General features: G+C 35.2%; 1 protein-coding gene across 13 annotated transcripts in view; it reads right to left on the minus strand.

Annotated features, from left to right (window-relative positions):
* Nucleotides 1-18,060, minus strand: part of NEK1 (NIMA related kinase 1) — a 42,546-nt gene that overhangs the window by 4,939 nt on the left and 19,547 nt on the right. For 7 of the 13 annotated variants that reach the window (XM_064417665.1, XM_064417666.1, XM_064417674.1 and 4 more), the window contains 16 exons: nucleotides 16,916-17,097; nucleotides 16,702-16,833; nucleotides 13,331-13,433; nucleotides 10,265-10,348; nucleotides 9,646-9,729; nucleotides 8,980-9,072; nucleotides 7,845-7,940; nucleotides 7,197-7,370; nucleotides 5,672-5,740; nucleotides 5,359-5,590; nucleotides 4,138-4,290; nucleotides 3,296-3,478; nucleotides 2,592-2,712; nucleotides 2,307-2,389; nucleotides 1,430-1,644; nucleotides 713-867 (listed from right to left, as the gene is read on the minus strand). In XM_064417665.1, coding sequence (XP_064273735.1) covers nucleotides 713-867; nucleotides 1,430-1,644; nucleotides 2,307-2,389; nucleotides 2,592-2,712; nucleotides 3,296-3,478; nucleotides 4,138-4,290; nucleotides 5,359-5,590; nucleotides 5,672-5,740; nucleotides 7,197-7,370; nucleotides 7,845-7,940; nucleotides 8,980-9,072; nucleotides 9,646-9,729; nucleotides 10,265-10,348; nucleotides 13,331-13,433; nucleotides 16,702-16,833; nucleotides 16,916-17,097 — 2,159 coding nt within the window. The remainder of the gene's footprint in view (nucleotides 1-712; nucleotides 868-1,429; nucleotides 1,645-2,306; nucleotides 2,390-2,591; nucleotides 2,713-3,295; nucleotides 3,479-4,137; nucleotides 4,291-5,358; nucleotides 5,591-5,671; nucleotides 5,741-7,196; nucleotides 7,371-7,844; nucleotides 7,941-8,979; nucleotides 9,073-9,645; nucleotides 9,730-10,264; nucleotides 10,349-13,330; nucleotides 13,434-16,701; nucleotides 16,834-16,915; nucleotides 17,098-18,060) is intronic. The other 6 variants (XM_064417677.1, XM_064417673.1, XM_064417675.1 and 3 more) reach the window with 4 other exon arrangements.

Here is an 18,060-nt window from a genome sequence, read left to right on the forward strand (position 1 = left end):
CTCCTCCCCCAGCTATTTGCGACTTCAGTCCACCATGACTACAGCATTGATACCTTTGTATCATGCAACACACGGGGAATAAACAGATCTCCCCCAGTCTCATATAAAGACAGTAAGTCCTAAATTCAACTTTTTTAGTAAGGTAATTTCAAAATCCTTGTATTTGTGCACTATTATTGAATCCTGGCAAATATAACATTTTCAATACAGATAAAATGTGTCTGGAGCAAAACAGAGATCTAGATCTAATCAGTCTCGATACACCAGACTATCAAAGCTGTGGGGAATAGTCAATTCCAGGGTCAGATTTTGAGGGACTTGAATAACATTCTAATTAAACAGTAGAGGATATAAATGAGCAAGTTTCCCAGAACACAGAAAGAAAGGAAATAATCAAGAAATGTTAGTTCTGGAAGAGCAATAGCAATCAACTTTGAGTTGCCTGAGCAAAATGCAAGTTGCAGACACCAGACAGAACAACACCTGGGATAGATTTTGGGAAGGAAATTTAGACAGCTATTGTATGCAGTGTACCACATTAGCTTCTCAATTCTCTGGAACAAGACAAAGTAAATGGTGGTTCAATACAAAATTTTTAAAAATTGGGTAAAAAATCCATGCTGGTATAGTGTGTAGAACAGTTATTATCTAACCAAAAACATTTTTGAACTAAGATGCCTGTTAAAATACTTGATAAAATTGATACACTCACGTGTCCTCAGAGTCAGAGGGTCCTTCTTTGGCTTGCTCATCTTCTGTATCATCTGTTTCAAGATTATGTTGATGCTGCACATCCGCTACACTGGGAACATCAACTAAAGTTCTGTACAGTTTGTAAAGATCTGGGAGTGAACATGTTCTCAACATCTACAAAGGCAATGGAAAGCTTGATTGGTAACAATATTAAAGACAGCTTGAGTTTACAAAATACTTTAAAATGAGATTTCATTGTTCTTCAGGCTTCCTACTTCACAGCCAGAAGCTGTGCTAGTAGATTAGATCCTACAGGAAAAAATCACTTGGTTGGCAGAAATGACAAGATATCTTTGCTGCCCTGTTAGGTAATTGTTTGTGATGGCAAGGTAGTGATAACTCTAAAAGACTGCACAACAGGGAGAAAGCAGATAAGGCAAGTTAGGAATGTCTTCATGAACTCCCTCAGTAATGTCTCAGAAAAAGAGTGGAATTCCTCCACAAACACCTGGAACATAGAATGTTGGATGGTGAAACCAGAGACTTTCACTGCTGCATGAGACTTGCTGATACCATGAGCACAGTGCAGTTGAACTACAGGGCAGACATAGCTTGAGAAATAAAAACACCTGCTGAAAGAGTTGTGCCATCTTTCTGGCCTCATTCAACTTCAATAACAAGGTAAGAATAATACTAGAGAACAAAAAAGTATTTATTTTCCGTTATTTAAACTTGCCTTTGGGTCGTTTGCATCAAAAAGTCCTGTAGAAAGTCCAATCAACAATGAACTTTTGCCTTTATTTCTTGCTGGTGATATGGAACGTGAACGAGGTACAGGAGACTCTTCCTGTGAAGACTGAGCTGACAGAACTGGTGAGGCTGTTGGTACAGCTGTGGGCTGTATTGCCCTCTGGAATAAGGGTTCAGCTTGCTTGACACTGGAACAAGTTTCTGATGTGATAAAAGAAAGTCTGTTACAAATCTAAACAGATTAAAACCCCAAGATACTTAAAGAAAAAATAACTGCTGTGAATATACCCAACTAATTTCTCTTATACAATTTAAGGGAAACGTAGATAGCACTTTAAAACTATCAAAATATTTGTGATCATTTTATCAAATGTAATTGCAATGTCAAATCTTTCCATTTGAACTTGTGGACAACATACAACCCTCAGCTCTGTTCTCAAGCCTTCTGTTTTATCGTTATCCAGTCCATGTCTGATACTGTGGCATCCATTTTCACCCATTGCTTATCACCTTATACTAGATCTCTTTGAAGTTATATTAATATATTTTGCCCAAACAGGAGGAAAAACCTATCCAGTTTGCTGAAGCCACCTTAACTAGATGCAAGAGTATCACCAATGATACTTGACAGTATTGACAATGTTTTTTCTGAAGTTACCTCCCATACCTCCAAGAACAAGCAATTCTTCTATGCAATAAAGATGAAAGATTGTCATTAGCACCCACTTAAAGCATTGAGCTGCAGCTTAGTATTAATTTGAAATGTGTATAAACAAAGCAACACTTCTATTAAGTAAATAATCAGATCTCATAACATCCTAAATAGTCATGTGAAAAAGCTGTAACATCAGACTGGCACTGACCTGCTGGAGCTTCCTTTTGTGGTTGCACCTTGTTGAGTGCTTCTTTCTCTGAAGCTGCCTCATTCATTCCGTCATGTTGTGCCCTATTGTAACAGATCACATCAAGAGGAAATGCCATGTAAAAGATGGTCATTAGTCTAATGAAGTCATCAAATGCAGTAAAACTAACACAGCAGCAAGCGATGAGGCTTTAGCTAAGTATAATTTTAACTGACATGTCCAAATAAAACTCAGTTAAGGCTCAGTTGTTTGAACTGGAGAGAGAGGTCAGAACCGAGTACTTACTCATACTCTTTCTCTTTTACCCACACTTCATTAACAGTGCTAGGAAATTCCTTATTCTCCTTACTCTGGTGCATTTTATCTTCCATTTCTTCCAGCACCTCTGCTTCCAAATCATCAGGCTCTAAAATGAAGAGTCATTTACCTTATTAAAAATTAATTCCAATTAAGCAAAAAGATGGGGAAATATACATTTTAAGATTACACTTAAATCCTTCAGCTTTAATTATTTTCCACATTTTGCAAAAACAGCAGAAGTTTTTTAATCCCAGAGCTAAAAATTTTGTTTTTTTTCTGATACCAGAAGAGTATCTTAAAGTGCCAATGAACTACGTTCTCTAAAAACCCCAGTAACATGCCCCCAGAGATCAAAAGGATGCTGGTATCACATAGGAGAAAAGATTCCAGCACAACTGACGGGGAGAAACAAACCAAAACCCCTTCCAAAAAATGTGAAGCACTTTAGAATTCTACTTGTACTCTAAAAGTTTTCTACAAGCACACAAAAAATGTTTCTGGAAATCTACTAAATACATTACTGAATCAGATTACAACACAGGCACAGAAAGCACCTGGTCCTACCTAAAATGTGTTATTAAATACCTGCACATTACTTATGGGAAGATATAAAAGTATACAGGATAGTTGCTTCACATTTTGCATTCAATAATCAGATTTTAAGTAGAATTACAGACAAAATGAGTTACCATCCAGCATAATAGCCTTGCTCTGCACCAGAGGGGGTCCAGTTCTTTGAGATTCTTCTGGTACAGTCATGACAGACTTTGTGACACCAACTGGTACTGCAGACTGAGCTCCATCGGGAGAAAAAGCCTTCTCTTCCTTCTCTGACGAAGACTGATGATCTCCTTCAAGAAGTTCTGCAGTACCTAACAGAAAATGATTCTATTATTTAAACAGTGCTTCACCGTATTTGGATAATAAACTACAATGTGGCCAATAAGGTAAGTTGGGAATTTTTGTTTCTTTAAAGGAAAGCAGGAGGAAAAAAATTGCATGCTTTTAGTACAACTATATAAAGAAGAAAGCTGGAAATATTAAAATCTTAATTTCTTATGTTACATTATCATTAGTACAAGTTTATATTTGGAATAAATGTAAGTCCTTTTTTCCATAAAAAGAACTAAGGGCAGGAGTTGACCAGGGGAGGAAAAAAAAAAAATCAACTGATATGGTTAAGTCACATGCTGCCAACAAAGTTACAGGAAGCATCTAATGCAATGTTCAGATGATGACATCCTTTCAAAAAATAGGATTGTTTCTATTAAAAGGCAAAATTTAAGACTTTTCAGCAAAATGAAGATCCTTTCCTTTCAGCACACCCTGGTTAATTTCTTACCACTTCACTGAGTTTGAAATATTTTGGTGTCCTCCAGTATCAGCTTGTGCTTACATTCAGAACTGAGGCAACACCCAGAAGTAGAAAGCAAGAGAGAATATAAGAATATGCTTCTATTACTTCAAAATTTTTCTCAGTAGATAAACTGTGACTACACTTGCAGTGCAGATGATTACCCACTGTGCTTACCATTTATCTCATCTTGTTCCTCAAGGATGTCAGTTTGCAGCTGCAGCTCTGCTTCTCCTAGGATCCTCAGAACTGAATCAGTTGGGCTTTTGCCCCAGACTTTCCTGTGAGGTTCACTCACATCTAACTTAATTACTTCTCCCAGAGTTTGACCTGTTTGGACACAAACACAAATATAAAAATTGTTCTACATTAGAAATTTTTATTCATTTTCTGTACAATAAATAATCAAACAACCTCCACAAAACTTAAAGCTAAAATGGTGACAAAGCAAGAATTCCTGTCACCTCACCCTAAATCAGACAGCCTAAAGACTGTGCTTATCTGGAGTTTTTCTTCTGCCAATTCCAATCAATAACAGAGTTATTCAATACCAGTTGACCTATTCAACTTAACAGCAGCAGCTCCTTTCAGAAATTCAGGCATTCCAAAAGAAAGCAGGATGAAGAATGTTTAACATTGGCATGGAATGGTCTTGAGCTTTACTTAAAATGGTTAACTAGAAAGTTTCTTGTCTTGCTCTCCCCTGTGACATTTATTTCTGTTAATTCTCCCTCCAAGGAAAATGGGGTACAAAGCGACAGAGTAAAAATTTTCTTGATTCTAGTACTATAAAACTATGCAAAGATGCAAGTCTGTCACATTCTCAATGATTATTTCTTTCTACAATGTGAAACAGACTTTTATTAGTAAGATATACTGAAACCAGGAAAAAGGGGTTTCAGCCAAAAGACCAGAGAAGGAAAGTGGAAAATCGGGAATAACAATCTTGATTTAAGAAAGGAAAACAGCAAGAAAGGCTTAACAGAAGTTACATATCTAAATCCAGAAAAACCCTCAGATTTTTTTTTGCTACTGATAACACAACAGGATTTTCAAGTTAAATAAGAAACTTTCATATATTTTAAAAAACTTTTTATTCTTTCTGTTAAATTAGTGTCTATTTAAAAGACATGAAGAAAATAACCACTCTTTTAATTAGGTAACTGTTTGTTGTTGAAATGATGAAATTATTTATTGAACCTCCTGCAGGCTGTTTAACTAGTCAGCTTGTGCCATATTCCTTATTTAAGGGAGTACATAACCACCCATTTTTAGAAGTGCATGGCATGTAACTGATAACAAGATGATAATAATGAAGAGTACTTGCTTTATAAAAACACACACTACACATGGCAAACTGATTTACTAATACCACAGTGACAAAAAAAAAGAACTTACACTCTGCTCCAGAGAAAGAATCTTCCATCGACAGCTGAGCTAGAGGAACAACCAGCTCAGATGCCCCAGATTCCCATTTTTTGCGATCTCCCAGAAGTGGCTGATCACCTTGTTGTTCCTTACCATCTTCAGATCCAGCTGATTCAGAGGTATTTTTACCCTCCTTTTTTCCTTTCTCATCTTCTTGAGCTTTAAGATTTTGATTTAATCTTCTCAGAATTTCTCGCTTACTCTGAAAGAAGGACCAACATACGTATTAAAATAGCGCCTTTCTTGAAAGGATACCTAAATGACACTATATAATTTGACATACTTGTATTGCAAAATCTGGCTTTTTTAATTCCTCCTCAGACTCCTGGACAGCAGTTATTACATGTTCATCCTTTAAGTCCCAGAAGCATGAAATAGAAAGTAGAAGAACATGTCAGAAAAAAATTATCTTGAGAATAGTAATAGACATAATAAAACCTTTCCAATGACAACTGCAGGTAGACTGAAACCGAATTCTTGATTATTCTGTTTTATTGTCTCTCAAAGACAGAATTTCAAGGGCACCTTCCATTTTTGAACCAATCACTATCTAAAAGTGATGAGCAAGTGAATCACTCAATTTAAACAGACAAATGAGACTTTACAGGACGAAACATGTAGAGATAAAGCCAGATACGACCTCTACCACAAGATAGCACTGAATTCCTTTGCTACAAATGAGCAATTCTACAAGAGAACCAAAAAAGTGGCAAGCACAGAGTCAAGAATAATTTATGAAGAAAAAAAAGAAGGGAAAAGAGACAAATTTAGTGACATGTAAATAAGCCAACTACATAGTGACGGCAACAATGTAGAATTTATAATCTGTGTACAAGGCTTGTATTCTCCAATTCCAATTGCTCTGTGTGCTGTTTTTTTAGTCTGTTATAGTCACTGTCTTGCATTACTGTGAGACAAACTGTCCACATGGAAAAATATGCTTTATTAAAAAATATCACTTCTTTTTCCAGCTATCAACTGATGTCTTTCAGTGTATAACATTTTATATTTTATATATATTCTTTAGTGTAAGTTTTGCTCTATTCCCATAGCTATAGCCTTCAGGGTTGAATACAGTATGAAGTACCACACTACACTGAAATTTAGAAGCAGTTTAGGCAAATGTACAAAAGCTAGCATTCAAATTAACACAGAGTGTGTTAAAATTTTAAACTGTACAAGGTTACACCCATCTGCTCAGTTTCACAATTGTAACATAAAGCAGTTGAGGTAAACATGTAAGTATTCACAATATCAGGACCGAGAACGTGCAGAATAGAAATTCAGATGCTCTTTTAGACAACAAGAAGAGACAGCAATAACAGATTCAATAATCTTGAGCTTTGTCTTCCCTGTAATATTCAGCACATTCAAGCTCACTAAAAACAATCAATCATTATACAACATAGTCCTATAATTCAAAATTTATCTGCTCACTTCCACCAAGTAACCAGCTCATTAATTCCTCTCTTCAAGGGGCTGATGAAAATGCTGGAAGTTGATGTCTTCTTTGACTGAATGTAACTGCCCTGATCAAAATGGAAACTGCCACTTAGGGTTCATCATAACCTATTTTGCTCAAAACATGAATTTCAGTTTCAGCATACAGATATGTTTCAACACCTTCCAAGCTTAGGTTTCTTTTTATTTTTTTTTAAATTCCTTTATTTCTTTTCCCTAATTAGAAAAAACAAACAGCCTTAACAATTTTTTTCTAGCTAACCTAACCTATTTTCTCTAAACATTCTCTTTCCAGTCAGTATTTATTGCCTTTCCATTCATTTTACCCTCATCACGAAAGTACCTACCACACCCACTTCCTTCAAAGCAGAAGTCATGGAGATGACAGGTACACCAGGCTTCACTGGAAGTTGTGGCTTAGGAAGAGCTGCCCCAGACTCTTGTAGTCCATTCATAGGATTATGCTCTGTAGCTTCCACATGAAAAGGCACATTAGGATTCTTTACCCCTTTTGCAATCAGCTGTATAGATGCAACAAAAAAAAAAAAATTAAAAATTCATATCAAGACTTCACACATTAAACACAGTATTATTAGGCTCATGTAATCCTTACAAAACGACAATAATGCCACACATTCAAACAAAGGACAACTGCCCACTGCATGTCAGTTTGTCAGCTTTTTCTACTCATAATATTATTAGCTGGACTTGTTCCATAGCACACACAAGTAAAAGAAAATAAAGTAAGTTTTGGTCATTAAGAGACGATTAATAAGATAGTTGGGGTGATCCTAATGATTCTTAGGTATGATGTTCAGAAGTCTTCCTGCAAGCATACCTAAGATTAGGCTTCTAATTAGGGAATTCTGATTGACACAAGATACTCTCTCCAATTTCAGAACTACTTGTCTTGAAAAATCACAGTATAGAATTTTATTTATACAAAGATATGGCTCTACATATTTTGACTGCATGTAACAGATTTATTTTCTTACATGTTCTTCCCAGGCTCTTTTCTCTCTTTCATATGCTTCCTTTCTCTTTCTCTCCAACTGCTCCTTCAGAACTGCTGCACGAGCATTTGCTTGGGCCTACAGTAAACAAGCAAAAAAAGATCAACTTAAAATCCTCAGCAGCCTATTTCATGGAACATTTTAAGAAGAAATATTCTTGATTACTCATCTCCCTTTCTCTCACTACTGTATAGACTGTGAAAGAAGGACTCCACTGACAAAATCATCACACATGTATAATAACTGATCATCTATGTTGAAATGTTGTCAGCTCCTCAAAATTTAATTGCAGTTCTTGATTTGCATGGTTGTATTTTTAGTGTACATAGTAATCTTAAACAGACTATTGTAAAATTAGAAACTCTACTTAAAATTATCTTTGAAGACAAATGCATTAATCAAAAAATATTAAATATTCAGTTTAAATTTTACCAACTTACACACAAAAAGCTTCACTTGCTGTTGCACTTCTAGTTTTCAGGTTAGGCATAAGGTTAGCTTGTTTTTACACTGTACTTTACAGATAGTGGGGGGGAACATCATAGAATAGATAAGAGTAATATTTGCTATGTACAGTATCGTGAACTAGTTATTGATATAAAAACACCACTTGGAATAAAGTTCTAATTAAACACTGTATTTCTATGAAATGCATCTGTTTAAAATGTAATTCATCAGGGTTATATAACTCACATTCCAATCCACACATAACCCATGTCAGCCCATTTAAGGAGTTTTGCCTTCCTTTATTCTTTAACTAAAATAAAGGTGTTGTCTAAGGTACATCTTCCTCACCCTTTTCAGTCTCAAATGCTGTTTTAGTTATACCAAATTGCCATTAGGACTAAAGCTATCCTAGAGATAAATCTCAAAGACTGGGATAGGGAAAATCCTTGACTTGCAAGGATAGACTACACTATGTTTCAATATGTTTTAAAATTACCAAGATAAAGCAGCTGAACAGAGTTGTTTGCTCTATACAGTTAAACTCCTCTCATTCCCCTTGTAGTGGATACATGAACAAACTATTGATAACAAAATTAAATATAAGAAAATTCATGAGATATAAAACATATTTGACAACAGTAACTTCCATCTTCTCCCACTCTACACTTACCTTCTGCGTTTCTATCTTCTTGCGTTTCAGTTCTGCTTCCTCACTAGAGTCCTGTCCATCAGAACTGGCAGATTCATTCTGCAAAGTAAAAGTCTTCATGGAATTATCATCATGTTTCTAAAAGCTGAGTGATATGAGTGCCTAGTCAGAACATTTTAAACGACTATATAACTAACATGGATCAGTTTCACTAACTCCTCGCTTAAATCCAAAGTCTACTTGAACAGAGCTTCATCTCTGAGATCAGTGGGGGTTTTGTTTATTTGTTTGTTTTTTCAAGGAGGACTGGTTTTAAAAGATGTGAAGCTTTAATAAGTCGGGAAAAAAGTAATGTGCCTCTTGTTGCAAGGAAAGTAGCCTACAATGCTGGGCTCTCACCTGCCACTCCTCATCACTGCTCCATATTCTGCAGGTGAGGTACCCAAGAAAGGTTTGATACTCTAGAATTCCAGTTTTTTAATATATATATACATACATATATATATATACACACACACACACATATATATATATACACATACATATATACACACACACACATATATATATATGCTGTCTAAAACATATGTCTATATAAAACCGCCTAAAACAAAGTCTTCCACCAGGGGTAAAAGAACAGACCACACACTCAACTTGAGAAGTATTTAAGATTATTTTCAAACCAACCTTATCTCCACGAAGTTTTGCTCTGATCTGTTGACGTTCATTAAAGTTTTGTAGCCGGATCTGTCTCAATCTTGCCAAATATTCCTAATGCAAAGAAATGAAACAAGCTTCAGCTCTATGGAAACTCTCTCCAGTATGGTTAACTTAAAATATATCGGACACCACAAGGAAATAAAATGAGTGAATCAGCCCCCAACATTATTGTTACCACTTCACTAGCATACACTAATCTCCAGAAAAATTCTCACATAATTAACATGAAGAAAATTGGAATGTATGTTTATTGGTGTTAATTATAACTACATTTTACATTACTGAAAGCTAGGAAAGGTTGCATTTATCAAAATAGGATTAGGATACAGCTATACCTATGTGCATCAAATTCAAGAACCTCTCCAACAGATTGATGTAAGCAACTATTATTTTGATTATTTTAAAAACAAAAACAATTAAACACACCCAAACTTTAGTACATGAACAGTAAATTATTTCCTAGGAATTAAGGAAGTCCTTTAGTTTTGTTACACAGATGGAACCATGCAGGGAAACTGGGCACAGTCAAGGTCAAAACAGTGCTATTTTTGTGATGAGCAAAGTGGCAAACATGCAGCAAGCATACCTCTTCCTCCTTGTTTCTGGATTTCCTTCCTCTTGCAGAAATGGACCTGCCTCCATAGGTATCTGCCAGGTTTTGCAGTGTACCCTGTTTGCCATTTAATGGTATCAAATTTAAGGTGGCTGGGGCAGTAAAATTATCTGCTTTATGCAATAACTGTTTACTTCTAAGAAACCAATCAAAGATCTGCAGATGTTCTGAAGTTAACCAAAAAGCCTTTTTCACTCGCATGAAACATATGACAGTAGTAACTAAAAATTCTGAGCAGCCAAAGAGAGACATAAGAGCTCTAAGAATATAGTTGCCTTCTCTCTTCAATTCTGGTTTTCTCATGCTATAGAAAATTTAGGTTAGAAAACCTAAATTGTGATGGGTATGAGCTTACTACATCTGGATTATATAAAAATGTTGGCACAGGGTTGGGATTTCTGCCATTGCTGAGTTAAGCCTAAAATAGAAAGTGGAATCTTTTTACGTTCTTAGATTAAGCTTTCTTAACAATGATGACTCAAAAATCTAATAAAGCACTTAAATATACTCATTACACCTAACAAGCTGTGCTAAATGTCTAATACACACGCAGTGTACAGACTTGGTTCATGTGATGTACTCTGTGACTTGTCACCAAAAGGATTTCAACCTTTAAGAAGTTCTGTATAGAACAGTACAAGAATCATTTAACTTCATGTTTTCTGCTTCGATTAAAATCAAGAACACTTGAATTATTTTACTAATGACACACCACGATTTTTTTCCTGAACATATTAAAAATTCTTTGATTTGTTAGTGCAATATACAATAAAGATAGCAAGCACACATACATGTGATAGACCTTCTGCTTTATAAAATGCCTGGGGCTTTGGCTTTCTCAAGCTTGTGTATAGAGAATCATCAGTAAGTAAAAAACCTCACTCCAGTGAGTGTTTTTATTTAACAGAATACAAATATTCTGTTAAATAATCTCTCAGACTGAGAAAAATTAATAGCTCAAGGAAATAGCACACTACTACACTTCAGTGGTTTAGTAACCAGGCGATCAGAGAACAAATTAAAGGAATTTTGTGGAAGACTAGTTCCTATACATTCATAATGCTCAAGCTGAAACCATGAATGCTGGTTTCAGCTTGAGCATTAAGCCATACAAAATGTAAAAAAATATTTTTCATATTCATATTTTCAGAAAATATTTGGGTTTATTTTTAACTTTTTAATTAATGTTCCTGAGCTTTACAAAAGCTTACTGGCACTATTGAAGGAATTTCTTGTTCTTATTCTAGCATTGAAGTTATTTTAGGTATTTCCATCACTGATGGCGATTTATATCACTGCTCTTAAGAAAGAAACTGGAAGCAAGATTTTTGAGAACTGATTTTCTTTGTAGATTGTTAATTTTACTCATCTGCCTACATTACATTTTCAAAGACCAGGACTCATATTTTGCAATGCCACAGAGCTACAATGAAGTAGCAAATTAGGTCAGCAGCTGTCTTAAAAAACATATGTCTGAAAGTACTATCGACTCAACTACTGAGTCAAATTTAGATTGTCAGTTGAAAATTAAAATTGACAGCAATTATATTTTATAGATGCTGGGTAAATTAGTGCCAGTCATCAGACAAAAGGCCGACTATTAGCTGATGATTTCGCCTTTCAGATCAACATTGTCCAAACAACAATCCCATCCCTATATGAGAACAACTGCCAGCTAGTCAAAGTATTTTCCTGTACAAATAGAAAGAAGCTGTTGATAACTTCCATTTTCAATGACAAATCCAGAAATGGACTTGGTACTCTGGCTTCAAGTTATAAGTCTTAAACATCTGGAAGTTACTTTTTTAATTGTTCAGTAACCTGCCTGTTTTATTATGGGAACCATCTAAGATTGAAACATTTAGGCTTATTGAACACATTAGAGAAAAATGAAAACATTAACATTAATAGTTTGGTATCTTAAATTAACCGATCTCATAAATTCATATCAACGCCAACAAAGTCAAGAACAAAATGGAAGCAGTACTGGTACTGCTAACAACTTTCCAAGAAGACATGGTACTAACAACGACTTCTCCAAGAATAGGTAGTGACAAGAATTGCTTTTTTTTTTTCCAAAATTATTTGCTGGTCTTGAAGGTTTTAAAAAACAGAACCATAGTTTTAGAGAGGAAGACTCATATTTTACAACATAGTTACTATTCTAAGGATACTTCAGTATGAAAGCAGTTAATCAAAGCATGCAAAAATTGCTTACTGTAAGTGAAATAATCCCTTTCCTTAAGATCTGGCTTTAAATCATAACCTGACTATCAGGTATAACTCAGAAGATGCTGCTATAAATCTGCAGTTGGTCTCATCTCGCTGCTATTCCAGCACAGTCAGTTCAATTTCAGCAGCTGACAAAGATATTGTCACTGAATTGCATATTAATAGTGTGAACAAGCACTCAAAAAGTAAAACCCTCCATGTTATCAAAACACATAGTCATTTCCAATATATGTTTTAAACAAACTTTCTAAAGGAATACTGAATTTAGAACAATAAGCATAAAGAACATTTTACGACACTATCTTCTACTTAATTTCTAAAGAGTAAAGGTTTTATAAGAATCAACATTGACAGATATGGATGACTTTATAATACCTTTTCAATATGCAGAATGTGTTTTCCTAGCATGCACCGCTATGTCTGATCATTAGCTGTATCAGTTTAATCAAACTATTTTCAGTTCAAGCTACTGTATAACACAAACTTTAATTTTAACCAAGGCTCCAAAGTATAAACAGAAAAAAACCCGTAAATGAATCTTTTAAAATTGACAATAGCAGGTTAGACACATGCAAACAAAGATAATTTCCTTTGTTAATAAGCTTGAAGTAATGAGAAATCTACTGTATGATTATGTTCCATTTTATTAAAATTAGCAACAAAATGCAGAAAACTCATCTCCCATTCTCTCTGTTTTTTTCAACACTTAAGGAAAATATTTAGTCAGCATTTCACTTGGGATGCTACTTCAAAGATTCACAAAGCATGCTGAAACAGTAATACACACAGGAAGACCAGATTTCATACCATGTGTCCCTGAGCTCGAGCTTTGTTTTCCATGGCTTCTCTCTTTCGTTGCCAGAATTCTTCAACTTGCTTTGCTCTATCTCCAGCTATCCATCCTTTTTGCCTGAGTAATTTCAATATAGCAAGATGAAAGTCTCTGAAATATGACACTGTAAACACCACCACCCCCACTGTCCTCACCCCCCACACTTATTCTAACTAGAACACACTGTGGAAAAAAGTAACTTTATATGAGCAAGACATCCTCAAAAAACACCTTTCATCAGCCAAAATACAAGTCACATTTCCACAAAATGGAGGAAAATAGGCTTAATAAAAGTGAGAGGAACTATTAAAAAATAAATCCAAACCACTGTATCATTCCAGATTCTTGTCATTGAAAGAAAAATTAATGTCAAAACACAATCTTGGTGTGATTGTTTCTGGAAGTGTCTCAGCTGGTTTCCTTACTGTTAAAATTTGTGAAAAAGAAGATTCCTTCAAGATTTTCCTTCAGAGATGAGCAAGAACTCATCACATGAGCCAAACAGTAAGGTCAATACTGTCACAGCCTTTCAAGACTGTCCTATATTTGCAGTAAGAGCTTCTACCACTTAGGGAACTACTACAGTGCTACTGTTCTCAGAGTGTTCTGGCAATTCCCTTTACGGAATCTTGGGGGATTTTTTTTTGTTTGTTTTTAAAGGGTCCATGAAGGAATTTTCCTACCCTAGAATTAGCCATAACAATATGATTATTTTTTGACAAGTTTCACCCCAGGTCAGGGACCTGATTTGGAAGACAAGAAGGCTACATTTAATTAACCATAACCAAGCATCCTGCAACTCTATGAGTATATTTATAACATCATAGAGAAACCAGATTCTGACAAATTCGTTAGAAGTAATCCAGAGAAATTTAGCACTAAAATAAAACTAAAACACTGAGAAATGGTTTAAGACATTCTACAAATGGTAGAATGATGAGACCTTTCCAAAGTTCCCTGAGCCTCCTTTAACTGAGGACCACTGGGGGTTTGGCAACAGTCAGGAAGAAACTGGAATGTGCTGATACCAATAATCCATTAGACTGAGGCAGTTAAACAAAATAATTATTTTGCAATACAGGAAGCTCTAGTAATTCATAATTAATTAGCACACTAATTAAAGTAATTTTATTATTTTGACCCTTTGCCCTCTTTTTCCACATTCTACAATTCCTTAAAAGGAAGACAGAGATAAAACCATTTGATACAATAAAACAAACACTGTCTTGCCTGCTCCGAAAAGGCAAGACAATCTACACAGGTGTTACTGGTAAAGAAACAAACACTTGCCAATCTTTGTGTACACATACCTGACTCTCTAAAAGATTTTTACCCAGCCTTTTAACTACATATGAACTCAACTGGTTGATTGTGAAATCTGTGCAAAAGCCCTGTCATGCAGCTGAAGTCTGTCACACATCACGAACCTTACAGTGCTGGAGGAGAGGTCTTTCCAAAAATACCCAAACCAAGACAGTCCTATTTGTCTCAAACCAAATTCACAGGAACATCTTATCTCAAAATTTTATAAAAATGGTTTTTCTAACTCTAAAGGTGAGTGACTCATTTTCTTAAAACATTTCAACTAGATTTCTTCTGGGCTGCACTTCTGCCTGACACAATTTTCAAGGTTATTGACACTGAATATATTTAGCTTTATAATAGTGGTAGTACAATGAAAGACTTCAACTTGAAGATTTCTCAGCTTCTTCAATATATGCCCTAAATTGACTATTTTTAACAAAGTTCTTGTTACTTACATTCTTTCTTGGAGTGAAACATCATGAACACTTGCCTTCAGCTGGAAGAATTAATGCCAGGAGGGAAATACAGCTAGGCTGGCTATGATAATAAAATTGCTTCTAGGTAACATACAAATCCTTAATGCATTTAAGATGCTAAGAAACAGCACCTCAATTTAAGGCTAACAGTAATCCATTTATAAACAGAAAAAAATCCTCTCTACCTATTGTGACACTTCTAGACAGTGTTTTCATTAAGTGTTTCCAAATTAATGTATTTGAGAAATGCTGAATTGGTTTCTCTTCCCAATCTCTGTGTTATTTATAATTTGCAGCACTCTTCTATATTTTCTCTCCATTTTAAAACATTTAAAACAGTTTTTCCAGGTATAGACAACTATAATCTAATATTTTCAAATGTATGAGTTAAACTGCTTCCTAATCTAGGCAAGAGTCGGGGATTTTGCACTTTGTGCAAATCATTGAGAATAAACAGAGGAGGAAATATATTTAACTACAACTGGCAAAAGATACCTTCCAGTACTGGGTTGTACCAGGAAGAATTTTAATTATCTCACAACAGTCCAACCTACTATAAGGAATAAAAATATACCTCAGAGCTTTCAGAACCATAATATTAATGTTAAGCATAATGTTACTGCTGCAAATTTTAAAAAAGCAAACAAATATATAATTGCAAATACATATTATATTAGAACATAAATTGAATTAATTTAGTTTACAAGAATAAATTGTTTCTTTTCTTCCTCCATGGAGCAGATTATTGGCTCTGCAGAAGTTTAAATAATGAAGGAGAAAATTTGTGCCTCTAGGAAAGTCAGTTAGTAATGTCCACAGCACTAAACTTCCAGGAAAACGGTATTTTCCCATTTATTAGCTACAACTGAAAACGCAGTTCTTTGGGCAATATTACGAGATCTAAGGGAGAGCAAATAAGTCTTGAAGAAGCTATTTGAAAGAGTGAAAATATTAAAAAGAAAATCAGTACTTGCTTACAATCCTTTTATATATAAAAAATACCCCATTTACAGTAATTAGACTTAGATCTTCTAATTCACTATTTGAATACTGAATTAGAGGTTGCACACCATTACAACACCTGGCATTCACATCTCAATGAAGAAAGCTCCTAGAAGTTTTCCACTGGAAATAAACAGGAGCCAACAATTCTGGGATCATTCTAGATGCTTTGCAGTACTACAAACACTTAGGTGCAGAGAAGGCAGGAAGAATAAGATGATGGGAGAAAGAAGCATCTTGTCAAGTAACACAAAAAGTGGAACGATGAACAAAGCAAAGGAGGAGGCTTATGTTGTTATGTGCAACCACATTAAGCCAACAATTTTGTCTGAAATCTACTTTAGCTACATTTGCTTAATAAACTATTTTTTCCATTATTGGAAAAGGCAAGATCTCCACTGGCTCTAAAAGAATTGTGGTCTGTGAGGGTCTAACACACAAACAGACAGCACAATACCAATGAATAGAAGTGATTTTGAGACATGCTCAACTACTTAATGAAACCAGACACAGAACAAGAATCTAACATGGAGGGACAGATTCACGGATTATCATAGTCCAACCTGTTTGCACTGGCTTGTTTAGACACCTCCTTCAATCTTTTCATTTTTTTCCTAACTGCACCAACATCGGGTAAATGGTGATGACCTGCAGGTCCCTTAGGAACTCCTGGACGTGTTCCAGGTGGAATTCCTCTGCAGATAAATATGCACAGTAACTTTCATTACTTTCATCTAAAGCAGAATACATGTAGTTTCTAATGGAAGGTAGCCATACCTTTCAACAACTCCTCGGTCTTGTAGTTTTGCTCTCAATTTGGCTTCCCTCTCTTCAGCTATTCTGAAGACATTTTCCTTTTGCTGTTGCATCTGGTCAAAAATAGCATGGTAGTGTTCATAGCGTCCTCTGGAAGACACAGGAAAAGGACCAACACCACCTCCACCAACATAATATGGAGCCTGGAAACCAAAAGGGGTAGGGTGGAAAGCACAAATACTGCTTTTAATAGGCTCTTCAAATTTTCACCTCTTCAGCAGAATAATAATACTAACATATTCTGCAACAATTCTAAATTGGTCCTAGTTTTATCCCTGCCATGCTCCTATTTTAACGAACTACAACATACATAAATTATTTTTTTTTATTAGCAGTCCAGAATAAAACACCATTTTAGCTTCCTTTAAAAATAGTCCAGTTATACATGAGCCAGCTCTCACACATTTTGGAAGTCACTGAAAATGACTCTGTTGAAGTGTAAACAGAGATAGATAATATTACATGGCCAAAAGCAAAGTTTCAGCAAAAAAAGTGATACAATTCCAACTGAAGTAGTAACAAGTTACTCATAGCCAAACACACAGTTGAGCACAGTTTTAAGTTTGCTGAATGGCACTATGTGCAGATTTATCTGTGAACCCCCACTTCCACCCAGCCTATCACTTTATTTCCATGACTAGACTTGAGATGCTTCTCTACTCAAGCTCAGATCAGGGGAACACCTACCACAAGACACTGCTTTGTGCAAATTGTACCTGTCATTCTGAAAGCATTAGAATTCCTGCAGAATTTTCAAGTGCAAATAATGAAAAAAAATAATGTTTCAAGCAGCTGTGTACAGTAATAGCCAAGGATGGATACAAAAAATGTGAAACTGGCAAAACAAGGTTAAGGTTGTCAGCACATGCATAAAAATGTTTCCTTTATGCCATGGTAGAAAATCTATGGAATTTGTTTCAACAACAGTGTCAATCTACTTTCCAGAGTGGTCTGAAGTATTTAATATAAATTCAGACAGGTGAGTACAGATGTGACAGGTTTAAGACTGCTTGTTTAGAAGTTCTTGAAGACACTATATTTGACAATGGAATTTATCTCACATTCTGAGTTTCAGTTGTTCAGTGCCATCAATGGCTCCCCATAAC

This window comes from Passer domesticus, chromosome 4 (assembly GCF_036417665.1).
Source record: "Passer domesticus isolate bPasDom1 chromosome 4, bPasDom1.hap1, whole genome shotgun sequence".
In the NCBI taxonomy this organism is placed as follows: Eukaryota; Metazoa; Chordata; class Aves; order Passeriformes; family Passeridae; genus Passer; species Passer domesticus.